The sequence below is a fragment of the Callithrix jacchus genome, chromosome 1 (assembly GCF_049354715.1).
Source record: "Callithrix jacchus isolate 240 chromosome 1, calJac240_pri, whole genome shotgun sequence".
Classification (NCBI taxonomy): domain Eukaryota; kingdom Metazoa; phylum Chordata; class Mammalia; order Primates; family Cebidae; genus Callithrix; species Callithrix jacchus.
The window spans coordinates 218,765,334-218,793,139 of record NC_133502.1 but is presented as its reverse complement, the minus strand read 5'-3'; the positions used below and the strand labels follow the sequence as shown (position 1 = coordinate 218,793,139).

At 62.0% G+C, this 27,806-nt stretch overlaps 2 protein-coding genes across 16 annotated transcripts in view; both read right to left on the bottom strand.

Annotated features, from left to right (window-relative positions):
* SELENOO (selenoprotein O) overlaps positions 1-13,425 on the bottom strand; it is a 16,259-nt gene extending 2,834 nt beyond the window's left edge. The window contains exons 1-6 of one of the 5 annotated variants that reach the window (XM_078343961.1): positions 11,104-13,425; positions 8,465-8,664; positions 6,600-6,780; positions 5,024-5,154; positions 4,487-4,767; positions 56-2,295 (exon numbers count right to left, since the gene is read on the bottom strand). In XM_078343961.1, the coding sequence (XP_078200087.1) occupies positions 197-2,295; positions 4,487-4,767; positions 5,024-5,154; positions 6,600-6,780; positions 8,465-8,664; positions 11,104-12,135 (3,924 nt within the window). In that variant the 5' untranslated portion in view covers positions 12,136-13,425 and the 3' untranslated portion in view covers positions 56-196. Of the gene's footprint in view, positions 1-55; positions 2,296-4,486; positions 4,768-5,023; positions 5,155-6,599; positions 6,781-8,464; positions 8,669-11,103 lie in introns of those variants that run through there. The other 4 variants (XM_078343957.1, XM_078343958.1, XM_003732155.6 and 1 more) reach the window with 4 other exon arrangements.
* Positions 12,907-27,806, bottom strand: TRABD (TraB domain containing). Of its 11 annotated transcripts, none has more exons than XM_078344072.1 (11): positions 26,689-26,765; positions 25,214-25,526; positions 19,896-19,962; positions 18,918-18,996; positions 17,790-17,956; positions 17,246-17,386; positions 15,131-15,241; positions 14,894-15,033; positions 14,482-14,654; positions 14,292-14,403; positions 12,907-14,132 (listed from the first exon to the last, which is right to left on the bottom strand). In XM_078344072.1, exons 3-11 carry the CDS (start codon positions 19,926-19,928, stop codon positions 13,958-13,960), a joined length of 1,131 nt encoding a protein of 376 aa, XP_078200198.1. In that variant the 5' UTR covers positions 19,929-19,962; positions 25,214-25,526; positions 26,689-26,765; the 3' UTR covers positions 12,907-13,957. The 11 variants fall into 11 exon arrangements, with proteins under 11 accessions (XP_078200198.1, XP_035130051.1, XP_035130061.1 ...); XM_035274160.3 differs by having other exon boundaries at positions 25,433-25,526; XM_035274170.3 differs by lacking the exons at positions 25,214-25,526; positions 26,689-26,765 and adding an exon at positions 27,558-27,806.

The following is a 27,806-nucleotide window of genomic DNA, read 5'->3' as shown; positions in this document are numbered from 1 at the left end:
CCATATTGGCTAGGCTGGTTTCGAACTCCTGACCTCAGGTAATCCGCCCACCTTGGCCTCCCAAACTGCTGGAATTACAGGCATGAGCCATGGTGCCCAGCCGGGTAAGATTTTAAATAAAAATTGTCACAAGGGCCGGTAAAGGTAGCTCACCCTTGCAATCCCAGCTACTTGGGAGGTAGAGGTGGGAGGATCACTAGAGCCCAGGAGGCGGAGGGTGCAGTGAGCCATGCCCAGGAGGCAGAGGGTGCAGTGAGCCGTGCCCGTGCCCAGGAGGCAGAGGGTGCAGTGAGCCGTGCCCGTGCCCAGGAGGCAGAGGGTGCAGTAAGCCGTGCCCGTGCCCAGGAGGCAGAGGGTGCAGTGAGCCGTGCCCAGGAGGCGGAAGGTGCAGTGAGCTGTGCCCAGGAGGCAGAGGCTGCAGTGAGCCGTGACTGTGCCCAGGAGGCAGAGGGTGCAGTGAGCCGTGACTGTGCCCAGGAGGCAGAGGCTGCAGTGAGCCGTGACTGTGCCCAGGAGGCGGAGGGTGCAGTGAGCCGTGCCCGTGCCCAGGAGGCGGAAGGTGCAGTGAGCTGTGCCCAGGAGGCAGAGGCTGCAGTGAGCCGTGACTGTGCCCAGGAGGCAGAGGGTGCAGTGAGCCGTGCCCGTGCCCAGGAGGCAGAGGGTGCAGTGAGCCGTGCCCGTGCCCAGGAGGCAGAGGGTGCAGTAAGCCGTGCCCGTGCCCAGGAGGCAGAGGGTGCAGTAAGCCGTGCCCAGGAGGCGGAAGGTGCAGTGAGCTGTGCCCAGGAGGCAGAGGGTGCAGTGAGCCGTGCCCAGGAGGCGGAAGGTGCAGTGAGCTGTGCCCAGGAGGCAGAGGCTGCAGTGAGCCGTGACTGTGCCCAGGAGGCAGAGGGTGCAGTGAGCCGTGACTGTGCCCAGGAGGCAGAGGCTGCAGTGAGCCGTGACTGTGCCCAGGAGGCGGAGGGTGCAGTGAGCCGTGCCCGTGCCCAGGAGGCGGAAGGTGCAGTGAGCTGTGCCCAGGAGGCAGAGGCTGCAGTGAGCCGTGACTGTGCCCAGGAGGCAGAGGGTGCAGTGAGCCGTGACTGTGCCCAGGAGGCAGAGGCTGCAGTGAGCCGTGACTGTGCCCAGGAGGCGGAGGGTGCAGTGAGCCGTGCCCAGGAGGTGGAGGCTGCAGTGAGCCGTGCCCAGGAGGTGGAGGGTGCAGTGAGCCGTGCCCAGGAGGTGGAGGCTGCAGTGAGCCGTGCCCAGGAGGCGGAAGGTGCAGTGAGCCGTGCCCGTGCCCAGGAGGCGGAGGGTGCAGTGAGCCGTGCCCGTGCCCAGGAGGCGGAAGGTGCAGTGAGCCGTGCCCAGGAGGCGGAAGGTGCAGTGAGCCGTGCCCGTGCCCAGGAGGCGGAGGCTGCAGTGAGCCGTGCCCAGGAGGCGGAAGGTGCAGTAAGCCGTGCCCGTGCCCAGGAGGCGGAGGGTGCAGTGAGCCGTGCCCAGGAGGCGGAAGGTGCAGTGAGCCGTGCCCGTGCCCAGGAGGCGGAAGGTGCAGTGAGCCGTGCCCAGGAGGCAGAGGGTGCAGTGAGCCGTGCCCGTGCCCAGGAGGCGGAAGGTGCAGTGAGCCGTGCCCGTGCCCAGGAGGCGGAAGGTGCAGTGAGCTGTGCCCAGGAGGCAGAGGCTGCAGTGAGCCGTGACTGTGCCCAGGAGGCAGAGGGTGCAGTGAGCCGTGCCCGTGCCCAGGAGGCGGAGGGTGCAGTGAGCCGTGCCCGTGCCCAGGAGGCGGAAGGTGCAGTGAGCTGTGCCCAGGAGGCAGAGGCTGCAGTGAGCCGTGACTGTGCCCAGGAGGCGGAGGCTGCAGTGAGCCGTGCCCGTGCCCAGGAGGCAGAGGGTGCAGTGAGCCGTGCCCAGGAGGCGGAGGGTGCAGTGAGCCGTGCCCGTGCCCAGGAGGCGGAAGGTGCAGTGAGCTGTGCCCAGGAGGCAGAGGCTGCAGTGAGCCGTGACTGTGCCCAGGAGGCGGAGGCTGCAGTGAGCCGTGCCCGTGCCCAGGAGGCGGAGGGTGCAGTGAGCCGTGCCCGTGCCCAGGAGGCGGAAGGTGCAGTGAGCCGTGCCCAGGAGGCGGAGGCTGCAGTAAGCCGTGCCCGTGCCCAGGAGGCGGAGGGTGCAGTGAGCCGTGCCCGTGCCCAGGAGGCGGAAGGTGCAGTGAGCCGTGCCCAGGAGGCGGAGGCTGCAGTAAGCCGTGCCCGTGCCCAGGAGGCGGAGGCTGCAGTGAGCCAAGATCGAGCCACTGTACTCCAGCTAGGGTGACAGATCGAGACTCTGTCTCAGAAACAAAAAACAAACCCCAAACACAACATATCAAAATGGATGGATACGGCAGAAGCAGTGACCAGAACATACACAACTGTAAATGGCTACACTGAGAAAAATATCTCCAATCATTGACCTCACCTCACGCCTAAGGAACTGGAGAAAGAACAGCCAAGACCGAAGTTGGCAGCAGGGAGGAAAATATGATTAGAGGGAGAAAAAGGAAAAACGGAATAGTCTGAAGAAGCAGAGGACAGACACTGCGTAACTCCACTTACATGAAGGATTCAGAGCAGGCAGATGCCCAGACTCGAAGTGGAGAGCTGCTACCCGGGGCTGCAGGGAGGGAGTGGGGAGCTGGTGACTGACACGCACAGGGTTCTGGTGGTGACGTGAACGGGCCCAGGCTCTGCTGTCCAGCACTGCTCATGTGCTTTCAGACAGCCAAGAGGATCTATGTCAACTGTTCTTACCACAATAAAATCGTTTTTAAAAAGCTGCTTTGAACAATTATATGCCAAAATTGCCTACATGACATGGATAACCCACAGGACACCTAGAAAACTGACTCGAGAACAGCAGGAAATCTAAATTGATCTAAGAGAAGCAAGGAGATTGAGCAGTAATAAAAAATTTCCCAACAAAGAAAATTCAGGACCAGGTGGCTTCACTGGTGAATTCTATCAAACATTTTAAGAAGTAATAGCAATCCTTCCCAAACTTTAAGGAAAAAAATGGAAGATGTGGGAATACCTCCTAACTCACTCTGAGGCCAGCACTGCCTTGATGTCAAAGCCAAACAAACACTAAAGAAAAAACGAAGCAAAACGATGAGCCAGTATCCCTCACGAATACAGATGCAAAAATCCTCAAAATATTAGCAAAATTCAGCACATTAAAGTAATTGTACAGCATATGGCCGGGCGTGGTGGCTCATGCCTGTAATCCCAGCAACTACGGAAGCTGAGGCAGGAGAATCGCCTGGACCTGGGAGGTGGAAGTTGGGGTGAACCAAGATTATGTCACTGCATTCCAGCCTGGGCAATGAAAATGAAACTCCGTCTCGGGGGCTGGGAGCAGTGGCTCACGCCTGTAATCCCAGCGCTTCGGGAGGCCGAGGCGGGTGGATCACGAGGTCAAGAGATCGAGACCATCCTGGTCAACGTGGTGAAACCCCGTCTCTACTAAAAATACAAAAAATTAGCTGGGCACGGTGGCGCGTGCCTGTAGTCCCAGCTACTCAGGAGGCTGAGGCAGGAGAATTGCCTGAACCCAGGAGGCGGAGGTTGCGGTGAGCCGAGATCGCGCCATTGCACTCCAGCCTGGGTAACAAGAGTAAAACTCCATCTCAAAAAAAAAAAAAAAGAAACTCTGTCTCAAACAAAGAAACAAACAAATAAATAATTACACAGCATATTAAAAGGACCAAGTAAAATGTATCCCCAGAATGCAGGGAGATATGAATGAAACAATAAAACAACATGATCATTTTCATTGCAGGAAAAAGCACTGAAGAAATACAATAGCCTTTCCTACGAGGTCAAAGCGCTCTAAAAGAAAACTTCAGCATCGGAAACGTTATATCTAAAAAAGGCCACAGCTAACATCACGCTCAATGGGTGAAACCCTGAACACTTCCCCCAAAGGTCAGGAACAAGAAAAGGATGCCCCTTCTCGGCTACTTCTATTCAATATGCACAGCTCCAAGTCCTGGCTAGTGCAGTCCAGTGAGTCACCCACATGATCCTGCAGTCCTACCAGCCGTGTGCCACAAAGACCCGAGAGCGGGGACCTGGAGACCTCTGCACTGGCGTTCACAGCAGCACTGCACCCCGTACACAATACGCTGCACACGACAGCCAGGAGGGGACAGTGTAGGTCAGAAGGTCACGGAGAAGCAGCAAACAGGCCTGTCCATGCAACAAGATGCTTCTCAGCCTTCAAATGGAGTAAAATCCTGACAGACCTGGATGAACATTCAGCATGTTACGCTACGTGAAATAAGCAGTCACGGAAGGACAGACACTTAGGAATCCACTTACAGGAGGTCCCTAGATTCACCAAATTCATAAAGACAGAGGAGAATGGGTATGCCAGGGCCTGGGGTGGGCATGGGAGTGAGTGTGCACCTGGAAAGGTAAACCATCGCTAACCACAACAGAATCAGAAACGCCTGCTGTGGACACACCTGGCCACTCACCTGTCAGGTGCATGGTCTGCAGGAGCCTGGACACCAGCGCCCCGTCTTCCTCCAGCTCCACCTGCACAAGGCCCAGTTTCCTGCGCATCTTCTGCAGGTAGTGCCTTTGGAACTCGGCGTCAAACTCCTCGGCCAGGATGGCCTCGCCCAGCTCCAGGGGCAGCTCCGGCTGCAGCGCCTCAGCCAGCTTCTGCAGGTTCCACTTGCACACCTCGGGCTGCTTGCTGTATGCATAGCGGCCGGTGTTGTCTGAGGCGTTGCACACGTGGTCGGGGTCGTACCTGTCACATGGGGCGAGAGCCACGCCCTGCCTGAGGGGACGCTCCCAGGAGATGGCACAGGCAGCCTGGAGGGGAGGCCCAAAGGAAGTTCCTGTGTGGCCGTGGCTCTCCTGCCCTGTCCCACAGGGGTCCTGTCTCTGCAGTGCCCCGACTCTCTCCTTCCTGTATTGGCCGCCAGCCCCGTGGGCTTCCCTCCCACACCACGGGCCAGCGCCTGGGGCAGCAGGTTTCAGGCAGCCTGCACTTTGCTGCTCACCTGTCCAGGAAGCCGAAGGGCCCGTAGTCGATGGTCAGCCCCAGGATGCTCATGTTGTCAGTGTTAAGCACGCCATGGCAGAAGCCCACGCACTGCCACTCGGCCACCATCCTCGCCGTACGCCGCGTCACCTGGGGCGGGACAGTGTGCTTGCTCCCTTGGGGTCCTCCCCAGACCCCCCGACTTGCAGCCGCCCTTCCCCTCCTGAAACCAGCTGAGCTTCACTGAGAAGCTCTCACTCTGGTATCTCCGGGCAATCTGTCCGGAGGACCCGTCACCGCTTCAACCACAGGGCAGCGATTAAGAGTGTGCTGCCAGGGTTCTCATCCCCACTTACACCATCTGCTCTTCTATATGCTCATAAAATCTGGCTTTTACCGAAACTAGAAAAATCAGGGAAGCCCAGACTCAGGCCCAGGAGAGACCCCAAGAAGCAGGGAAGGGCTGGCGCACTGCGGGGCCATACCTGCCCCAGGGTCAGGCCACTGTCCACTCCGGTGCCATCAACCAGACAGCAGATCCCACCCAGCCCAGCACTGGCAACCTTGAGAATAGGTGCCAATCAACAGGGAGGACAGGAGCCCCCAAGATGCAGGGTGCACTGAGGGCCCCGCCGAGCACAGGCCCGACACTGCCTCACTCCTGCAAGACCACTGACGCTCCTGGGAGGCAGTCAGCGCCGTCCTCTGAGGCGCCAAGGGGCAGAGTGACCTGCCCTGACCACACACCCACATGTACGCCAGAGCATAAGGCTGCGCCCAGTGGCTCCTCCCGGCCTTCTGTGGCCCCACTGCCCATCCACATGGAGCATGGCTGACGCGGACTGAAGGGATGGAGCCGGCACAGGACACGGCCCCAAGAGCACCTGTCTGGTGCCCACTTCTGCTGATGGCAGCTCAATAGCTCCCAGCCACATGCAAAAGCAGGTCCCCACACAGCCCTGACTGCAGCTGCTCCAGGAATGGCCTGAGACCTCTCAAAGAAGATGCTGTGCCCGGGCCCCCTGAACCCCCACTTGGCCTAACCCCACTGATGCTGCAGGACCCTAGCCCAGCCAGACCAGGCGCCGGGTCTCCCTACTGTGCCCTGAATGCCCTGTGACAAGGACGACACGATTAGACCGTGTGGGACGTATATGCTGTCCGTGGGGCAGGGACCCAGACCCAAGCTGGGCGCCCAACACCTCCCCAGTCAGGACCTGGCCGGCTGCTCTGGGCATCATGACATGTCGACCCACATGGGAGGTGCCCAGTGTCCATGGTTGCTTCCACCCAAGCCAGCTCCTCCCCACCCCAACCCCCCGAGCTGGCCCTGCAAGGCCTCCAGCAGGAGAGCACACCCAGGCCCCCAACGCCACTGAGCACAGGGGAGCTTCAGGTTTGTCCCAGGGCCCGATCACACGGTATTTGTGAGAAGTTGGCGCGAGGGATGGGGTTTGTGAATAGGACGGGGAGCTCGGAAAAGGGTGGGTGGCTGGGCAAAAGCCTCTGTCCCCTGGCCAAAATGAGGGTGTCTTCAGCACAGGTGGGGACACCCAGTACCCTCCCACAGAGGGGACGGTGTGCAGCCCACTGACCTCCCGGAAGAAGGCGGCGTTTCTCTGCACGCTGTCGCTGGCGTGAGCAGCCTGGATCTCAGGGTAGAAGGAGCCGATGACGTAGTCGAGCAGCTGCACACGAATGTCGTTCCTCCCCACGCTGGGGCCTGCGCGCCCCGAGTGCTCATCTGTGGACTTAAAAATCTCAAAGGATCCAAACCTGGAGGGAAGACCCGAGTTGTCTACAGGTCAAACCTGACCCCAGCCCCTTGTGATAATAAGAAAAAGAAAGACGTGTTGTGGCTGCTCGATCCTGTAGCTCTAACGCAGAAAGAGAACCCTGATTAAGACAAAATCAACCATCCAAGACGCACCCGGCCTGACCTGACACGAACACAGACATGCTCCACTTTTGGTCAACATCCGGCCACTGAACAAGCCCTGTTCGCAGTCTGGGGCACGTGCCGGGGAGGCCCATGGGCTAGAAACCACCAAGGCTCCCTGCACCCCGACCCCAACCCCATGAGGAGGCTTTCTGCAGGTTTTACACATGGAGGGGCTTGGCCTGCCACTGTGTCCTTGAAGAGGGAGCGCAAAGGAGAGTCAGCTTCTACAGACACGCATCTGTGAGCACTCAGCAGTGGCCATCCTCCAGGCTGACCCTTCCCTAGGGGACATCAGGCAATGTCTAGACACATCTTTTGTCGTCACAACTGGGGTTACTGTTGGCAACCACTGGGCCCAGGGCAGGGAGGCTGCACGGCGCACAGGATGGACTCCACAGTGATGCCCGCAGACCTGCTGGACGGGGCCTCAGAGGAAGTCGATGCCCCAGATCCTTCCCATCCCCCCAGAGGACAGGAAAGGCCAGAGGCCCACAGGCAGCCTCAGGTGTGGGCGGCTGGACAGGGCCACAAGCCCAAAGGCCACCTCTGGACCACTCTATATTCAGGCGTTCAGGAGGAGATGCTGGATGCCAGGTGGCAAGGTGACATCGAAACCTGATGGCTGGGCCTGTCATCCCAGCACTTTGGGAGGCCGAGGCGGGCGGATCACCTGAGGCCAGGAGTTTGACACCAGCTTGCGAACATGGTAAAACTCTGTCTCTACTAAAAATACAAAAAGTAGCTGGGTGTGGTGGTGCATATCTGCAGTCCCAGCTACTCGGGAGGCTGAGGCAGGAGAATTCTTGAGCCCAGGAGGTGGAGGTTGCAGTGAGCCTACATGGCAGCACTGCACTACAGCGTGGGCGACAGAGTGATGGTCCGTCTCCAAAGCAAAACGAAAACTGGTAACTGATGGCTCATGTCAGACAGGATCCAGCTCAGAAGGACGGCAGGCCAATGAGCAGCTGGACCATCAGTGAGAAAGCAGGAGCGCAACACCAGGCACAGCACGCTCGCAGCTCCTGCTGCTTCAGCGGCCCTCACAAAGGCCATTTCCTCGGTCAGGTCTGAGGAGTTCCTTGTCATCAACTCCAGCAAACAGCTCTGGATGCTGTCCCCCAACCTCAGGCAGCCCCTCCTGGGAAGCCCCAGGCAGGAACCCTTCTCTCTGCCCGTGGCCCTGTACCCTGCTGCTGGTGCTCCGAGGCATGCCAGCTCCCACAGGGCCGTCTCTGGCTGCAGCGAGAGCCTGGACAGGCACGTGGGAGGGCTTGGCACAGGTGTGCCGACCCAGGACCGAGCGCCTTTGTGTTCAAATCCTGGCCAGTGAGTGTGACGCAGCTGCTTTGCGGACAGGCAGCTTCTCAGGCTGCCAGGGATGGGCTGGACTCTGAGAAAAGGCCACGGCAGTCATCTGGGTTTCTTTGTTTCTGCCACAATCCTAGCAGCATAGGCCCAAATCTCCTAAGACTCTATAAGCAAGTGCGCATAGACAAGCCTAAAGGACCCCGGCATTACCTTATGAAAGTGGAAGCTATACGCAACACAACTGTGCATTTTTCATATTTGGGATTACCATCATAGAACACATCACGCGCCACTGTGGACTCAGATGTGACGCAGGCGCCGGCCCGTGTGGTGGGGACCCCCAGGTGGAACATGGCTTCGCTGCACAGGAACTCCCGAATGCTTGACCGCAGGACCTTGCGACCGTCGGCCTGTCTGAAACCAAACACAGAGTTCACTACACAGGCGGGCGGGAGTCACCCAACACCAAGACTCAGGGCAGCACACTGAGAGGAGGGAAAGCATGTAAGAGCCACAAGCGGCTCGAATGTCACTGAAAACAGCCCATCCTAGGGGACACCACCCAGTTCCAGCCACTGCATATCCAGCGGGTTGTTGGCACAGCCTCTGATGAAAGTGGGCCTGAACACATGAAGCAGCCTGTCCTGCCCAGGACAAGGTTCCACAGAAGAAGCTGGGACTGTGAGACTGTGCTGCAGGGGCGAAGGGCCTGGGGCAGCCTTGCCTCATGGGACAGGTCCAACTACAGCCTTTGTCTGCACCAGGACGGTGCCCAGGTACGGGCAAGCCAGGGAATCAGCTCCTCTGTGTCTGCTGGAGAGGTTATCCCGAAGCTCCCACACCACCTGCCAGCCTGCAGAACCCCACTCTGGGGCTCCAACAGTGCTGGGCTCAGGCCACTCACAGCCACTTTGGACCCCCAGATCTCATATCCCTTCCCTAGCCCACATCGTAGCTTCCTGGCCTCGGCCGGGCACTCTAGGATGCGTGTGGGGAAGGGGCTGCGAGCCCTGAGGGCCAGATGACTGCCCCTTTCTTCTCCATTATTTTCACTGTGGTAAAATACATATAATACAAATATACCGTCTTAAGCCACTTTTCTTTTTTCAAGACAGGGTCTCACTCTGTCACTAGGCCTGGAGTGCAGTTTTGAAATCAGGAAGCATGAGTCCTTCAGCTTTCTTTGTGTTACTTTTCAAAACAGGCTCTCACGCTGTCATCTAGGCTGGAGTGCAGAGAGACAATCACTGTTCACTGCAGCCTTGAATCCTGGGCTCAAGCAATTCTTCCACCTCGGCCTCCTGAGTAGCTGGGATTACAAGCACACGCCGCCTTACCCAGCTAATTAAAAAAAATTGTTTGAAGATACATGGTCTCCAACTTGTGGCCTCAAGCAACCCTCCTCCTCCCTTGGTCTCCCAAAGTGTTGGGATTACAGGAACGAGCCAGCACCACTGACCCCATGTGAACTTTAGAATGGACTCTTCTATTTTTGCAAAAACTGTCATTGCTGCCACAATCTCTTCAAAGAGCTTCTTTCTTTTTTTTTTTTTGAGACAGAGTTTCGCTCTTGTTACCCAGGCTGGAGTGCAATGGCACAATCTCAGGTCACCGCAACCTTCACCTCCCAGGTTCAAGCAATTCTCCTGCCTCAGCCTCCCGAGTAGCTGGGACTACAGGCACGCGCCACCACGCCGGCTAATTCTGTACTTTTAGTAGAGACGGGGTTTGTCCATGTTGACCAGGCTGGTCTCGAACTCCGGACCTTAGATGATCCATCGGCCTCAGCCTCCCAAAGTGCTGGGATTACAGGTGTGAGCCACCGCACCTGTCCGGGAGTTGTCTTTCTAGTAAGTTATCCAACCCATAGACAAGGGATGTTTCTACGTGTTTATGTCTTCTTTACTTTCTTTACTTTTTTCACTGTACAAGTCTCTTCCTTCTCACGGCCACTTCAGACATTAGCCTCAATCTCAGAGTCTGCTGAGGCCAGGGACCCCAGCTGCTCTCAGCCAACTTTTCAGACACAGAACCGAATGGGTTTGGGGGGTGGTGAGAAAGACCCCTGCCAGTCTGAGGAGCTTGCTGGCGAGATGGAGCCCTGGGAAAGGGACGCTGAGGGGCATTTCAGGCGCTGGATAGGGAGGAGATGAGAGCACAGGGAGGGGTCCGAGAGGCGGATTTAGCATTTTTCTGAACATAAAATATACACTTGTGGATATTTTTTTCTTAGTCATTCCTCAAGCAGTAAAGAATATGGAGTAAGTTCATTAACTGTTTAGTGGAAAAGAGCAGAACAGCCCGAAGCGCTGTCTGTACACAGGAGGCAGGTGGCGAGTGCATGGCCCCCCTGTGGGCCTGGGCAGCATCTGGACCCAGGTCTTGCCTTGGACGACCTGTGTGTCCCCCCCCCAGGAATCGAAACGATGCCCACCTCACTTCGGGGTCAAAGAGGGCTGCCCGCAGGGAGTCAGGGCAAGGCTTCTGTGAAGTCAGTCGCAGAGCGAGGCTGCTGGACCAAGCGGCCCGCCCCACAAGCTATGGGAGGAAGGCTGGGGAGCTGCGGGTTAGGGTTAGCCTAATCCCTCACTCCGGCTCCCGCCCCTGGGCTTGGAGCCCCAGCGAACGTCGGTAAACACCAGCGGCGTCACTGGTGGAGCTGACTCCAAGGTCCTCTGCAGGCTCATGAGCACAGAGCGCGGGCGGTTGGCAGCACCGCGTTCCCGCGCATGGAGGGCAGGCCCCACCTGGCAGAGGCCGCAGGACGCCCCCAACACCGCGCCGAGCGGAGAAGCAGGGGCGCCCCGGCGGGGAGGACCCACCCGCGCCCCTCGCCCGCCCTGGCCCACCTGGAGAAGGGCGTTGGCCCGGCGCCCTTGAGCTGCAGCTCCCAGCGCTCGCCGGCCGCCGTGCACACCTCGCCTAGGTACATGGCGGCGCCGTCGCCCAGCTGTCCCGCGAAGTGGCCGAACTGGTGGCCGCAGTAGCAGTGCGCGGCGGGCTCGGCGCCCGGTAGGAGCGCGTTGCCGCTGAAGAACAACGCGGCCTCGGCCTCGGCCTCGGGCGCGGGCGGCGCCCCCAGACCCAGCAGCGCTAGCGCGGGCTCCGACAGCGCCACGAGGCGGGGCTGCCGCAGCGGGGTGGGCCGCACGCGGGTGAAGCAGGCCCCGGGCACGAGCCGCGGCGTGGTCGAGGCGCCCTCGGGACCGGCAGGCGGCGTCTCCACCGGCAGCGCGCGCAGAGCGCGGTTGTCGAAGCGCAGTCCCGCCAGCCAACGCGGCGCAGGCTCCATGGCGGCGCCCGACAACGCAGAGCGGGGCACGGGCGACAAGCGGCAGCGGCCGAGGAGCAGGAGTCGGGCAGCAGCGAGCGAGGCGCCGACAGCTACCCTGTGCGCTGCCATCGGCGGCGCCGATTCCGCCGGAAGCCGGCCTGCCCCGCCCGGAAGCCCCGCCCCGCGTGCCCCGGAACCCAGTCGCCCGTGGGAGGGGCGGGGCGGTGTCGTACCGGGCACCGATTGGCTGCCTCGTTCGTCTGTTCGCGTCTCTGGTCCAGAGAGTCGGAGGTGTAGGGGTGGCAGCCGGCGTCTTGTGGCGCGCGCTGCCGGGGCGCGGGGTGACACATGGTGACGTCCCCGAGACCGCCACAGGCGACCCCGCTCGGGCAGCCCTGGATTTTCTCCGCTGCACCGGAGCTGGCAGTCTGTTCGGGTCGGGCAGGGGCTTAGCGCCGCGCCCCACATCTCGCCGCCTCTCGGGCCCCTCCTGTTGTCTAGGACGGAAGGGGTCTTGGACCCGGCACCGCCCCCGGAACCCAGCCCGGGCTCGGAGAGGCCCCGCGAGGCCGCAGGCGCAGAAGCTCCCGGAGGGCTGGGCGGGCATCGGCGTCCGCGGCTGGCTTGAGGGGCCCGACCCCCGGGGGAGGAGTTTGGGTTCCGTTTGGCCGAATGACCGCGGGGGTTCAGACGAGCCTGAGGCCCTCCCGCTTTCCGTCTCCTCCGCGATCGGGCCCCAGAGGACCGTCTGAGAGGCGGGTGTCCGCGGACCCTGGACGCGCTTCCCGCCTGCCTGTGGTCTCCGTTTTTTCCGGCAGCGCCGCGAGTCCACCCTTCACTTCCAGGAGCTGCATCCAGAACCTTGTCCTGGGGCCACAGCGTGGGCTTCCGAGACCCCTCGTGACCGCAGCTCTGTGCTTCGGGGCAGCCTGGCGAAGCCCTCAGGACCCTCCGCGTGGGTGGGTGGGTGGGTGACGGGGATAAGGCACAACGTGGTGAGGTCCCGGTGCCCGACACTACCCTGCAGTCCAGCCTTTCCCTCGGCAGCAGCCCCCACCAGGCACTCTGGCCACCCCTGCTCCGAGCATCCTCCCGGGCAGGTGTTACCCCCGGGGCCCTGGGCCCTCCTGACCCATCTTTTCGTTCCCTGGCCTCAGTCTGATCCACACTCTGGAATCTGTGGGACTGGGTATGGAGGGTCGCGAGTGTCAGGCCACTTGCATCCCACAGGCCAGCATGGAGGGACAGTGGCCCTGTGTCCTTTGCCGCGAACCAGGCAGGTTCCCCCTGAGCCCCGGCAGGGCTGCCCGGCAGCACAGGGAAGAGACCAGGGTCCTTCATTCCCTGAGCCCCATTTCCACACGTCACAGAACAGGAGTTTCCAAAATTAGAATTTATTTCAGTTTCTATGGAACAAATCCCCGAGTGTGGCAGGAAGGACACGGCCAGCTCCTGACGCACACCTGATTTGATTCAACATTGAGTCAGCAGACACAACCAGAGATTGCCGGGGTCCAGGCTGAGGCTGCACGGGGTACGTCCTGGTCAACCAGGAGGGACTCCCCGCACACAGGTGGCCGCCGGGCAGGAGGCCTGAGGGGGCAGGCCTGGCAGGAGCCAGGCACACACAGTCTGTCCACAGAGGGCCAGGATGCCCCTGGGCACCCCCTCGCTCCGGGGGGCTCAGGACACAGGCTCCCAGCTGAAGCCCCGCCTGGGCCCAGAGCTGACGTTCGGCTGTACACGAGCCCACTCGGGACAGACCCAAGAACACAAATTCTGTCCCCCCGGATTTAAGGCTGGTGTTTTTTTGACATTTACTTCAGTTTTTCTCTTTGAAGTTAAAATTACCTGAGTAAAGATTTTGAGACATTAAAAAAGCCAAAAACACAAAATCCCTGCTGGCAGACAGCGTTGGGGAGGTGGCAGCCAGGCCCAGGATGCCAGGGGCATGGTGGGGTTGGCTGGAGCTCGAGGGCCGGGCCTTTCCCAGTTCTCGCCTGCCAGGGAGGTCCCAGGAGCTGCCCCTGGCATGACGCTCCCATGGCCAGAGCACAGGAAGGCACAGTGAGGTAGGGACAGTGGCCATTGTCCCCCACCCGCCACCAGGGCTGAGAGGGCGCATGCCTCGGCCTCTTCTCCAAGCCCTTGCCCCCCCGGGAGCTGGGCATCTTGTCCAGAAGCCGGTGAACGGCCCCTGCAGTGTGGGAGGGGAGGGGCTGCGGGAGGCCTGAGCTGAGACATTAAATAATTCTTTATTTGGGTGGGCTGGTGGAGGGGTGATGGGACTGGGAGGGCAGGTGAGGCCCGGCCCAGACCCCCATGGGGGGTGGTGGGGGCCTCGGGTGGGCTTGGATGAGCCTGGCATCCAGCAAGTGCCTCGGGGGCACTGGCTCCTCAGGGGCTCCTGAGCGTGTGGGGAGCAGCTCCTACTTGTGCCTTGCCTCAGTCACCCTCTGCAGGCAGTACTGCGTGGCAGGCAGCGACAGGACCAGGCTGGCGGTGCGGCGGCCCATCCAGTACAGGCTGTAGCCCAGCAGGCCGAAGAAGGCGGCCTTCACGGCCAGCCGAGACACTCTGCTGGAGATGGACGGCGGGGGCACGCTGGGGGAGGGAGGGGGCGCTGGGCCTGGCTGGGCGTGGGCTCCCCACACCCTAGCCCCCAGGCCTGAGTCACTGCCACGTATGGCTGGCCTCCCAGGGGCTCAGCCTCCACCTGGGGGGCTCTTGGGGCGGGCTGGGCCTCGGGAGGTGGGCACTTACGTCATGATCTCCTGGATGTTGAGGTCGGTGCTCCAGTTCTTCTCTATGCCAGGCACGTGCCCCATGCCCACGACGCCCACAACCACGGAGGGGACACACTTCCTGGGCTCGGCTGTGGGGGAGGACAAGGGATTAGTATCTGCTCAGGCCTCAGCCTCACAGGGGCCCCTTGCCCACGGGCGGCCGTCACCGTCAGAGGCCCGAGGCAGCTCGAGGCGCCGGGCGGCCTGGCGCAGCATGTAGGTCAGGTAGACGTCACGCTCGGAGACGATGGTGCGGTGCAGGTCGGGGAACTCGCCGATCATCTCGGCCATCATCTGCTCCAGCAGGTCCTTCTGCTTGCAGCGTTCCACGTCATCCTTGCTGTGGAGAGGGGTGGCTGCAGCCCCACAGGGACGGGGCAGCGGCGGGGCTGGCACCGGTGCCAGGCAGGGACCACAGCACGTTTGTTTGGGATTCATGGTGGAAACGAAGGGTAGGAGGGAAGGCCTTGAGTGAGGCTCAGCCTGGGCAGGCGTGGCCACGCTTGGACACACACAGGAGGACCTGGAGCCTCCACAAACTACCCTGCAGGCCACCCGGGGTTCCGGGGGCAACCCTACCTGATGGGGTCTGACAGGAAGCACAGGCCCCAAGCCAGCCTGACTTTCTGCCAGAAGGAAAGTGCGGCAATGGCCCTCTTGAAGGTGACGGGGATGGGCCGGTCACCCAGGTGGAACTTGCAGAAAGGCACCTTGCTGGCCTGGAGCAGAGGCTGCGCGTTGGGAAGCAGTGGGAGCCCAGAGCCACCCCTGCGAGCCACGTCCCTGTGCTCACCCACCGCCTTGCCCTGTGCCCACCTCCTTGAAGGCCTCCCTGAACTCGCCACCTGGAGCCATGCCCAGCTGCTCGGTGATGTGTGCAGACACCTTCAGCAGCAGCATCTGCATAAGCCCCGACATGAGCCCGTTCTGCAGAGAGAAGGGTGGGGGTGGGGGGCACATGAGCCCGTTCTGCAGAGAGAGGGGTGGGGGTGGGGGGCACATGAGCCCGTTCTGCAGAGAGAGGGAGTGGGTGCCGGGGGTGGGGGGCACATGAGCCTGTTCTGCAGAGAGAGGGGCGAGGGTGGGGGGCACATGAGCCCGTTCTGTAGAGAGAGGGAGCGGGTGTCAGCTGGGTAGGGTGCAGGGGTGCGCAGGGGGCACCAGCACAGAGCCCCGCCGCAGCCCCCGTGTTGTGTCCTCTGCCCCCTTCCCGAAAGGCACAGGACCACCCTAGCAAACAGAAGGTCAGACCAGAGCAGGGAGTTCTAGCCAAACAGGCACTTCTCAAAGGTAGCTCCTTTCAGAAAAGGGCTTCATGAGGGAGCCTCAAAGGCTGAAACTCTCTGAAGCGCAGCGCTGGGCAGGCAGGCTCGAAGCTCACACCCGCCTGCTGGGGCCAGTACAGCACCGCCACAGGTGCAGACGCCAGGCCACTCACATCACAGCAACCACAGCCTAAGGCCCAGCTGGGGCCAAGGGGCTGTCCACATGTGAAGGTGATGCCTCCCTGGGAAGGGGGGCAAAGCCCAGGGGCCACACGCCCTGCACATGCCCAGGGAAGGCCTGGCTCTGAGCCCTGGGCGAGCCCTGCCTGACGGAGTGCCTGTGTTTCCCAGGGGCCCAGGCCACCCTGGAGAGTCCAGGCTGAGGGTGAGACGGGCACCGGGCCTTGGTTTGCTGGGACGGACTCTACCTCTGGAGGGGCTGGGGCCGGCGCTGGGTCAGGCTTATGACTGACCCCAGCAGAAACCCAGACGCTGGGGCACAGGGAGGTCTGCAACAGCCGTGAGTCACACCTCGGGGACACGGCCTGTTCCGTGCCCCTCGGCACAGCGGGCACCAGCACTCAGGGCCCCTCCCCGGCTCCCTCCGGAGGGGACAGGTGAAGTGGCACCTGGTGTCTCCCAGACCCTGCCCCACATCCTCTTCCCTCTGTGACGCTGCAGCAGTGAGCACCACAGCCCTGCCGACGTCTGTGCCGCTTTGAGATTCCTGGGCCCCAGGCTCTGGCAGAGTGGCTGCCCGGTGCTGGGCCCCAGCTGGACTGGAGACCGCCCTCTGCAGGGCAGCTCGCAGAGGTCTTTGGTGACTTCCCTCACCTGGAGAAACTAAAAACTGAAAGGCAGGCGCCAAATGTTTGGGGATATTTCTACATCTCATTTCAATGGTTTCCTTTAATCAAGGGGGAAGGCAAGCTGACCAGGGCTGGGGTCAGGCATGCTGAGTCCCCTCTGAAAACACAAAGACTGACCAGGCACAGTGGCTCATGCCTGTAATCCCAGCGCTTTGGGAAGCTGAGGTGGGTGAATCATGAGGTCAGGAGTTCAAGACCAGCCTGGCCAACATGGTAAAACCCTGTCTCTACTAAACATACAAAAATTAACCGGGCATGGTGGCGCACGCCTGTCGTCCCAGCTACTTGGGAAGCTGAGGCAGGAGAATGGCTTGAACCTGGGAGTCAGAGGTTTCAGTCGGCCGAGATCACGCCACTGCACTCCAGCCTGGCGACAGAGCAAGACTGTCTCAACAGAAAAAAACAAACAAAACAGAGACATGAGAAAGTCCTGCCTCTCAGGTTACCACAGGTCTGGAGGAGGGGACGGGCTCGGAGCCCCACTCTGGGCCTGGGAGGCCAACCTTGCACCGAGACCTGCCCCATCCAGTGATTGCTTAGCAACCCCATCCTCAGGCGACCAGCCCCTGCCTTGGCTCGGAGAGGCACCCATCTCCTCCTCCCTTGCCTGAAACCCAGTAACGGAGCCTCATTCCTTTCCCCTGGCCTGGGGGAGGTCCCCAACCCAGCAGAGCCCCAGGGCAGGCCAGGCCACGCTGACTGGGGGCACGGGCTGTGGGAGGGACCCAGGCACACAGGTGGCTTTGACCGCAAGCCTGACCCCGACCCCAACCCCAACCCTGGCCCTCGCTGCGTACCTGCCTCACAGCCTGCTGCAGCTTCTCCAGGCTGAGCTCCTGGGCCTCTCGCAGCAGCGTGCTCTCATCCATCTTCAGCATGGACACGCGGTACTGGCAGAGCTCCACGACCACCACATCAGGCTGGACCTCCCGGATGGTCTGCAACAGCCGTGAGTCATACCTCGGGGACACGGCCTGTACTTCGCCCCTCGGCACAGCGGGCACCAGCCCTCAGGGCCCCACTCCGGGGCCAGCCAGCATTGGCTTCGCCCCAGTGCTAGCTAACCCCGACGCTAGTGACCGTTCAATTCTTTAACAAGGAGGGAAAGCTGAGAAGCTGGCCCACTTGTTAGAGTGGGAAGACACACAAGGCGTTCACGGCTCCCAGGCAGGAAGCCCACCTCGCCACTCCCAGGGACCACGGAGTGTTGGAGGTAGCCTACAGCGCACAGGGGTCTCGGCCCCCATGGTGGCCACTGAGACACATGGGCCCTCCACGAGTGCAGGACGCAGGAGCTTATCACCGACCTGCGTCCGGGCCGTGGCGGGCCACGGTGCTCACCTTCACCACGTCCCTCTTGCTGTCGTCACTGAAGTGGGCTGTCCCTACCACGTACACCCTGCTCCCGTCCTCGGCTACCAGCTGGGTCACAGTGCGTGGCAGGTTGGGTCGCTGGCGCCGCCGCTTCAGCTTCATCTCCAGGAGCAAGTTGAAGGCGTCCACGTCGGCTGCAACGACAGCACAGGCCATTGTGGGGCGGTACCCGCTGGCAGCCTGGGTCTGGGACCCTCCCAGGTTCTGAGGACTGAAAGGTGCGGGGCACAGGCTCCCCGACGAGCCCCACGCCCCACACGCACCCCGACGAGCCCCACGCCCCACACGCTCCCTGAGCCCCACGCCCCATACGCTCCCTGAGCCCCACGTCCCACATGCTCCCCGACGAGCCCCACGCCCCACACGCACCCTGACGAGCCCCACACCCCACACGCTCCCTGAGCCCCACACCCCATACGCTCCCTGAGCCCCACGTCCCACACGCACCCTGACGAGCCCCACGCCCCACACGCTCCCTGAGCCCCACGCCCCATACGCTCCCTGAGCCCCACGCCCCACACGCTCCCCGACCAGCTCCACGCCCCACACACTCCCCGACCACATGCTCGCTGAACCCCATGCTCCACACACTTGGCCTGCCTGTGGCGAGAACACCAGCTACCACCTCTGAGCTGGACGCCTTTGAGAAGCCAGGGCCTCAGGAATCCTGTGCCCCATACACACCTTGAGGGCGAGCTTAGGGGCTGCGGTGGGTGACACACAGCATGGTGGACGGTGGAGGGGCGGGCGCCCCAGGGGGCTCAGCTAGGAACAGGGCTCTGAGGAGGCAAAGCTGGCATCTCCACCATAGGAGGGCTCTCATACTTCTCACACTCCTTGTGCTCAAGACCCCCTATGCCCAAGTCCAGCCTGTGCTGCTGGCAGCCCTTCCAAGAGGCTCTGCTGCCAGGCAGGGCCCAGAAGCAGCTGCTGTTGGGGGTCAGGTCTGCCCTCTGGGGCACTGGGCCTAGCAGCACCCACCCCAGGTCTCGGCCACAGACTCCAAGCCCCTGACAGTGGTCGGCCTCCCCCGCCTTCTCCCTGACTCAATAGCCCAACACCAGGGAACGAGCTGGGGCCCTGAGGGAGACGTACACAGGTTCTGGGGGTCTCCAGAAAGCACCCTGGGCACCGACTCTGAAGCCTCCGACGGCACAACAGGTTCCACATCGGCCTGCAGGTGAAGGGAGAGTTCAAGTCAGGGTCCATGCACCCCGAAAAGCTGGGGCTCCATGCCTACCCCATGGACCATGCACCCCGAAAAGCCGGGGCTCCATGCCTACCCCATGGACCATGCACCCCGAAAAGCCGGGGCTCCATGCCTACCCCATGGACCATGCACCCCGAAAAGCCGGGGCTCCATGCCTACCCCATGGACCATGCACCCCAGAAAGCCAGGGCTCCATGCCTACCCCATGGACCATGCACCCCGAAAAGCCGGGGCTCCATGCCTACCCCATGGACCATGCACCCCGGAAAGCCGGGGCTCCATGCCTACCCCATGGACCATTCACCCCAGAAAGCCGGGGCTCCATGCCTACCCCATGGACCATGCACCCCGGAAAGCCGGGGCTCCATGCCTACCCCATGCACCATGCACCCCGGAAAGCCAGGGCTCCATGCCTACCCCATGGACCATGCACCCCGAAAAGCCGGGGCTCCATGCCTACCCCATGGACCATGCACCCCGGAAAGCCGGGGCTCCATGCCTACCCCATGGACCATTCACCCCAGAAAGCCGGGGCTCCATGCCTACCCCATGGACCATGCACCCCGGAAAGCCGGGGCTCCATGCCTACCCCATGCACCATGCACCCTGGAAAAGGCCCCGTAGCCGCTCCATGGAGCCTAGGCCCTGCACTGCCATCACTGGCACGGCCGCCATCAAGCTGGGCAGACAGGGCCACCAGGCACGCCAGCCCAGGACCCCTCTCCCTCAGAGGTGCCTCCTGCCTGACCCTAGAGAACCTCGTGAAGATCATCTTTGCAGAGCAGCAGCCACGGACCGACCCCAGGAGCCCACATAGTGGAGAGGCCCCCACGCCTCTGTGCAGATAGCCCACCCTGCCTTACCTCATGCGCTGGCTGCTGCTCCTCCCCGTCCATGGCTGGGTGGTGACTTCCTGCACCAGTGGGGAGCCTGAGGAGAGGCATGAGAAGTGGAGTTTCCACCTGGAGCCCCAGGCCTGACACAGGGCTCACTGCATAATGCCTGGTCTAGAACCATCTGTTGGGCGGGACTGCGGCCTCCTTCCCCCATATCCCCGACTGCCTCCTGCCCATGAAAGGCTACTGAGGTCCAGGGTCCGGTCCGGTCAGGGCTGGGTGGGGAAAGGCCAGCAGGTCCCCAGGGACCCCCACCCTATGCAAAATGCAGACGGGCCTAGGTGGGTTGCTGATGCACAGGCCTCACTCAGAACAGGGCCAGGGCGGCCCACTCCCACAGCGGCACAGCGGGCACAGCCTGGGGTCCGCGCATGGTCTCAGGACACAGCAATGTGGCTGCTGACCAGTGGCGCAGACCCCAGGGCCTTCGTAAGAAAGCCACTTCCCCTTTTGGTAACCACAGCCCCGGCAACAATGTTAGCACAGAGTCGGTACAGATGGAGGAATCCACAAAGCACACAAGTCAGCGTGTTCGGAGCCAAGACCTTCTCTCCCAGTTTAAGATTAAAAAAAAGGCAAATGAAGCATGGAAGGCCCATGCTGGACAGGCTGGGGCCGCCACGCGAGGAGGCTGCCCCGAGGTGCCATAGCTCCCCACCAACTCTCCTGAGAGAAAGGAAACAGCCAGGCGCCTGAAGCGCTGGAGGCACACACCGGCCAAGGCCCGCAAGGCACTGCAAGACCTGCCTGGAGCTCTCCGAGGCCGGGGCAGGGACTGTCCTCCCACGTGGCTCTTCCTGAATGTGCTCAGCCCCGGAACGCCAGGAGCAAGTGTTTACAAAGTCACCAGCTTGTGCATGTCCTGGTGGATGGATGTATCGCCAGGCAGTCATTAAAATACTCAAAACAGGCCGGGTGCGGTGGCTCAAGCCTGTAATCCCAGCACTTTGCGAGGCCGAGGCAGGTGGATCACGAGGTCAAGTGATCGAGACCATCCTGGTCAACATGGTGAAACCCCGTCTCTACTAAAAATACAAAAAATTATCTGGGCATCGTGGTGCGTGCCTGTAATCCCAGCTACTCGGGAGGCTGAGGCAGGAGAATTGCCTGAACCCAGGAAGCAGACGTTGCGGTGAGCCGAGATCGCGCCATTGCACTCCAGCCTGGGTAACAAGAGCGAAACTCCGTCTCAAAAAAAATAAAATAAAATACTCAAAACAGGCCAGGTGCAGTGGCTCATGCCTGTAATCCTGGCACTTTGGGAGGCCAAGGAGGGTAGATTGCCTGAGCTTAGGAATTCAAGACCAGCCTGGTCTCGAACAGACTAGCCTGGCAAAACCCCATCTCTACTAAAAATACACAAATTAGCCAGGTGTGGTGGCACACACCTGTAATCCCAGCTACTGGGGAGGCCGAGGCAGGAGAACTGCTTGAACCCGGGAGGCAAAGGTTGCAGTGAGCTGAGATCACATCACTGCACTCCAGCCTGGGTGACTCCCGTCTCAAAAAAAAAAAAAAAAATGTGAGCTGGGTGTGGTGGCTCACACCTGTAATCCCAGCACTTTGGGAAGCCAAGGTGGACGGATCACCTGAGGACAGAAGTTGGAGACCAGCCTGGCCAACATGGCGAAACCCCATCTCTACTAAAAAAAATACAAAAATTATCTGGACATGGTGGTGCATGCCTGTAGTCCCAGCTACTGAGGAGGCTGAGGTAGGAGAAGTGCCTGAATCCAGGAGGTGGAGATTATAGTGAGCTGAAATTGTGCCACTGCACTCCAGCCTGGGCAACAGAGCGAGACTCTGTCTCAAAAAAATAAAGTAAAAAATAAAAGCGATGAGCTGTTGGAAACCATTCTAAGCTGCCTAGTTGTGCCCAGTATTGTGGTTTTGTCTTAAAGTGTCTACATCAGTCAGAGACAAGCATCTGGGGGGAAACAACAGGGCTTCTAGGATGCGCCTGGGAAGGTCCTGTGGCCGGGCTTCTAGGATGTGCTTCAGAAGGGGCCGCTGCCAGGTTCTCCTGCCTGTGCATCTGGGGTCATTTCCATGTCACTGTTGCTGCCCACTTCTCAGAACTCGTAGTAAAGAGGAACAATGAGTAAGAAGATGCTATGTCAGGTTCCTTTTCTCTGCACACCCTGTTGGCTTGCAACAGCTGCGGCAAGCACAGACTCCGGCTCCCGCCAGGACTCACAGACATCCCAGTTAACATGCCTCCAAGCTCGGGTTTCCTCACCTGTGAACAGGAAGGAGCTCTCCGTACAGCGTCTGGGAGGGCAGCTCACCCTGAGAATGGCTGGGACTTCTGGAAGAGGAACTGGCCTGGCCTGGCCTGGGGCGCATGGCGCAACAGGGCCATGGGGTGGGGGGAGGTCAGCTGGGATAGCTGATAAACACCTGGCTGGCCTGGGGACCTCATCCTCATTCCCCCAGGGGCCTTGAGCCTCTGCAGAGGGCAAGGGGAGCCCACCTACAGGCTCCCCTCTGGGGCCTTTCAGCCCTGGCAGGGGGTCCCACTCCTTTCCACCTGGGTTTCAGTCTGGACCTGACCCGGCCTGGGTGTCATAATGGTGGGCACATCCAGGAAGTGCTGCTGCTGGCACTGGTCAAAGCGAGGCCAGGCCTCAGCTCTTCGGGCTGCCTCCTTCCCCTTTTGTAGGCAAAAGCTCCACAGATGCAACCCATTGGGAGCTGTTGTGAGCAGCCGCCAGGCCAGCACCCAGACAAGCACCCAGCCCAGGGAACGGCCACCTCTCCAGGGTCCAGCTGCACACACGAGGTGCACAGGAAAGCTCCTTAAAGAAACATCCTGTGCGGCCGGGCGGGAGGCTGTCGGCCCAGCCAACGGCAGGCGGCCACGTCGCCACAGCCCTTCCCCCAAGGGTGTGGCAGCCCCAGGTCTGCGGTCAGCCCCGCCCTCCATCCAGCCTGGCCAGACCCGCCTCTGAGGCCGGCCCAGGGTGCACCAGTGGCCATGGACAGGGCAGGACCTCCATGCAGCAGCAGGCACTGGTCCTGACCCTAGCTGTGCCATGGGGTGGGCATGCACAGGTCTCCTGACCAGGAGCCAGGCCTTGGGCAGCGTGAAGTAAGGGCCACCGGAGGTAGCACCAGCCCCCAGCCCTGGACCCTGCAGCCTCTCAACAGGTGTACTGCCCGCACAGGGTCAGGCAGGAAGGCCCCTGAGGCCCCCCCAGCACCTGAAGCCTGTGATTCTGGGGGTCTCTCTGACAGTCACCCTCATACTCCCAGCACTCTCTTTCCTTCCTGGCCGAGGCCCTCTGGATAGGTGGTTTCAGGAGGTTACCAGGCCCCTTCCCTCTAGCCTGCTCCCAGGCACTGTGCTCTCAAGACACGTACGGCTGGGCCCCAGCCTCTCCCAGCTGCCTGTCGGTCAGCAAAGGGCCCTACCCGGAACACCCGCAGATGGACCTCGACTCCCTGCTCCCAGGCTGTACCCACTGTGCTTCCTACCGCCAACCTCTGGGTCCCAACAGAGCATCGCCTAGGGGTCCAGTCAGTGCACACGGCAGCCACCCACTTCCTATCTGTCCTTTTCATGTACGCTCGGGCCCATCAGCGAGACCAGCAGACTGCTGGCTGGCCCTCCGGGGGGACAGGCACCTTTCCTCTCTTGGCTGCAAGCACAAGCCACATTCAGACGCTGCTTTAGCCCCTGAGCTTTCCTGCTGCGGCGTGTTCTGTCCCTAAGGCACAGAACAGGGTGGAGACCCGTGGGGCGAGAAAAGACTTAGCACTCTGATTTCAGGAGACCCTAGAGCTTCTGAAGACACTTGTTCTCCACGCGCTGCTCCTCATCTGTAAAAAGTGACATCTGGCTTTGGAAACCAGGATCCTCTGCAGATAAAGCCTCTGAAAATTCCCAAGCAACAGCCCGCACAGCCCGCAGGGCGTCCGGTGTGAGCATCAGGCTCCAGGGCTGCCTCAGGCGGCATATCCCACCTGCCTGCTCAGGTCCCGCTGCTCAGACCGACCTATGTCCCCAAAACCCACAGGTTAAAGCCCCAACTCCCAATATGAAGATATTAGAAGGTGGGGTGATGAGGTTCAGATGAGGTCATGAGGGCGAAGCCCCTGTGACAGGCTCAGTGCCCCCTCTGAGAGACACCACGCAGCTCTCGCTCTCCCCAGGTGAGGATGCAGCCAGAGCGGCCCGTCTACAAGCCAGGAAGATGCATGGCTACCAGTGACCAGCACCTTTCATCCGGGACATCCGGCCCCTGGAACCGTGAGAAAACAGATTTCCCACCACCAGTGGGGCACAGAGGAGGAGCCTACTAACCCACAGCCCCAGCTACTCAGGAGAGGCTGAGGCAGGAGAATTGTTTGAGATCTAGAGTTTAAGACAAGACCTCATTTTTTTTAGATGGAGTCTTGCTCTGGTGCCCAGGCTGGAGTGCAGTGCACTATCTTGGCCCACTGCAACCCCTGCCTCCCAGGTTTAATTGATTCTCCTGCCTCAGCCTCCAGAGTAGCTGGGACCACAGAGGCACGCCTCCAGTCCCAACTAATTTTTGTACTTTTAATAGGTAGGGGGTTTCACTGTGTTGGCCAGGCTGATCTCGAACTCCTGACCTCAGGTGATCTGCCCACCTCAGCCTCCCAAAGTGCTGGGATTACAGGGGTGAGCTGCCGCACCCAGCCTGTTATTTTTTAAAGTTTCCTGCAGCCAGAGCCGACACCATCCTACCCCTTCCACCCTACTAGAAACTGCCTCCCAGACTCCAGCCTAGCTTCCTAGTACAGGCCAAAAGCTGGCTGGCACCAGACCAAGTTCCCGGAAAAACCCTCACCTCTCAAACATCCCACTAGACCAGCTCAGAAAGCCAAGGTTCCAACCTGGTCAGACTTGGGTGTTGCAGAAATGACAGACTTGGAGGGACCAGGGTGTGGCCCAGAGCTCTGATCTCCCCTCCTTCCCATTTCTGAGGCCAGGCATCTTTGGCCACAGGAAACCCCTCCCGGGTCTGGCAGGGCGCTTCATGCAGGTGTGGCAGAGCTGGGGGGTGAGGGAGGCGGAGCCCGAGGCCTTCTTGCCAGCACACCTGGTACCTCCCCATCCCTGGGGACCTGGTCACAGGCAATGCCGAACCCCCCACACTGACCACCACGCCCCAGGCCCTGCAGGCTCCTGCCACCCACCCACCCCGCCAGGCCCTCCTCAGATCCCACAGCATCAGGGTCTCCATCGAGGCTGGCTAGCAGCAACTCCACCAGTCACACTGCAGGGGTAGTGGCAGCAAGGGGGAGGAGAGACATACAGGGCCGTAGCCTGGCAGCCTCCACAGCCTCATCAGGGACCTGAAACCCAGGACGCGTCCACCTGGAGGCTGCCGAAGCCGCAGGAGTCCCTGCAGGGAGTTCAGCCCCTCAGCACGGTCCTGGTTGTTTCCGGGAGGCTGATGCCCAGACGGCTCCCACTCCGTCTTTCTAGTAAGAGTTTTGACAGACACACGGCAGCTTCATGGCAGCTGTTAGACCTTTCAAGTTTGGGCGCGCACAGTGCGGGAAGATCTGGCGTCCACTTCACCCATATGGGAACCCTGCTCTGCTCCACTTGAAGGGCAAAGGCACCTACAGACGAGTCAAGCCCCAGGTCTCAGCGGGGCTGGAGGGACAACAGGGGTCTGGGGCCTCCCGCTCCGCCTTCCCCAGGAGCACCCCGAAGGCCCGCAGGACTGGGCCGCCTGCCTTCCTTGGCTCCCACCTCGGCCGGGTCCACCACAGGCAGTAGGCGGGGGTGGTTGGGGCCTGGGGCTCTCCTGACCCGCAAGGACCCCGGGACTCGAGGTCCGACCCACGCCCTACCGCGAGGCCGCTGCTGACCCTCCTGGCCCCAGCCCTGGGGGCTTTGCTGCTCGGCAGCACTTCCCGGAAGCGGTGGCCGGGGACGCGCGGGGCCTGCTCCGGCCCTAAATCTGACCCAGGCCTGACCCCCACGAACTGCTCCCGCCCTAAATTTGACCCAGGCCTGACCCCCACGACCTGCTCCGGCCCTAAATCTGACCCAGGCCTGACCCCCACGAACTGCTCCCGCCCTAAATTTGACCCAGGCCTGACCCCCACGACCTGCTCCGGCCCTAAATCTGACCCTGGCCTGACCCCCACGACCTGTTCCCCCGGCCCCACAACTGACCCGGGCCCGGCCCCCCACGATCTGCTCCCCCGGCCCCACAACTGACCCGGGCCCGGCCCCCCACGATCTGCTCCCCTGGCCCCAAAACCTGACTCGGGCCTGACCCCCACGACCTGCTCCCCCGGCCCCAAAACCTGACCCGGGCCTGCCCCCCACGACCTGCTCCCCCGGCCCCACAACTGACCCGGGCCTGCCCCCCACGACCTGCTCCCCCGGCCCCAAAACCTGACCCGGGCCTGACCCCCACGACCTGCTCCCCCGGCCCCAAAACCTGACCCGGGCCTGCCCCCCACGACCTGCTCCCCCGGCCCCACAACTGACCCGGGCCTGCCCCCCACGACCTGCTCCCCCGGCCCCAAAACCTGACCCGGGCCTGACCCCCACGACCTGCTCCCCCGGCCCCAAAACCTGACCCGGGCCTGACCCCCACGACCTGCTCCCCCGGCCCCAAAACCTGACCCGGGCCTGCCCCACGCCCCCATCCCCCGACTCGGGCTCGTTCACCCCGCCCCCCACAGTCCCCCCACTGCCCCGACCTGGGCCCGCCCCCAGCCCGGTGGCGGGTCCTCACGCACGCGCCGTAGGCGCCACGCGGCGTACCGAGGCAAGGCGGCGGCGCTCCTCAGCTGGCCTCCATGCGGCGAGGACCCTCTACGGACGGGGCGGGCCGGGGCCGCGGGCCGGGGCGGGGCAGACGGACCGAGGGCGCCGACGGCCCCGCGGCATGCCGGGAAGGGTAGTCCTAAGCGCCTCCTACTCGGCCCTGGCCCGCGACTCCGGACTACACTTCCCAGGAAGCCGCGCGCGAGGCCCCCGCCCCGCCCCTTCGCCCCCGGGTCCTAAGGATCATTGGCGCGCACTCCAGAAAGTGGGTTCGAGTCTCGCCCCTGCCGCGGCCTTACGAGGCGCGCCCACGTTCTCTGGACGCAGCTCTCAAGCTGTAAAATGGGGACAGTGCTCGCACGGCGTCCACAGGATGGCTTTGCGTCGAATTAGATACCGAAATGTAACTGTTCTGCGAGCCGTCAGTCCCGCACGAAAGGGACAGCTGATAGTGGGCCAGGAGGAGCTGAGTACAAGGGATCAGGGAACGCGCCGACGTGGCCTCCGCCCGGCCCCCTCCCCTCTGGGGATCGGCCTCTTCCGTCCTCCCGGGGTCGCCCCAGAACCCTCCCCCACCCGGGACTCTTGCCTCAGCGGGACCTTGGCGGACCACAAGCTGGGGCACCCCGGGAGGTCGATGGCCAGCTCGGCGGAAAACCCGGACGCGGCGGGGGTCTCGGGGCTCACGGACCCGGGTGCGCGGCCACTTCCGATCGTCCGGAGGCCCCTAGGGGGGACCCGGCTGGCCGCAGCCATCCGGACGCCCGACCCTCCCCGCGCGCCTTCCGCCCCGAGGGGTGAGAGGCGGCCCAGCCCCACCCGCCGCGCCCTCCTGCCCGGGCGCCCGGACCCCTCGCTGCGCCCACCCTCTCCGCGGGCGGCCGGGGCCAGGCGGTCAAGGAGCTGCGCGCTGCGGGCCACGGCGCTGACGGGGGTGCGGGGTGAGTGGCCAACGAGGGGTCCGGGCGATTTGCCGCCGGTGCAGAGGACTCGCTGCCTGCCAGCTGCTGCGCCACCTGCCCGCCCCGCGCGCCTGCTCTGGTCCGGCAGCGCAGCCCGGGCCCACGACTTCCTCCGCCACGACCCGGCTTCTTGGCTGCCCCGGCGCTGGCGCT

Bases quoted from the DNA above. Each gene is read 5' to 3' on its own strand.
- TRABD (XM_035274145.3), bottom strand. From the start codon at position 22,274: ATGCGCCCCAGGCCAGGCCAGGCCAGTTCCTCTTCCAGAAGTCCCAGC. The intron at 14,404-14,481 runs GTGACGGCCGCC...CCTCCCCCACAG, and splicing joins GCTGCCTCGGGCCTCTGACG to CCGAGCCCAGGAAGTGTGTC. The intron at 14,133-14,291 runs GTAAGTGCCCAC...TCCCTCCCCCAG, and splicing joins AACATCCAGGAGATCATGAC to CGTGCCCCCGCCGTCCATCT.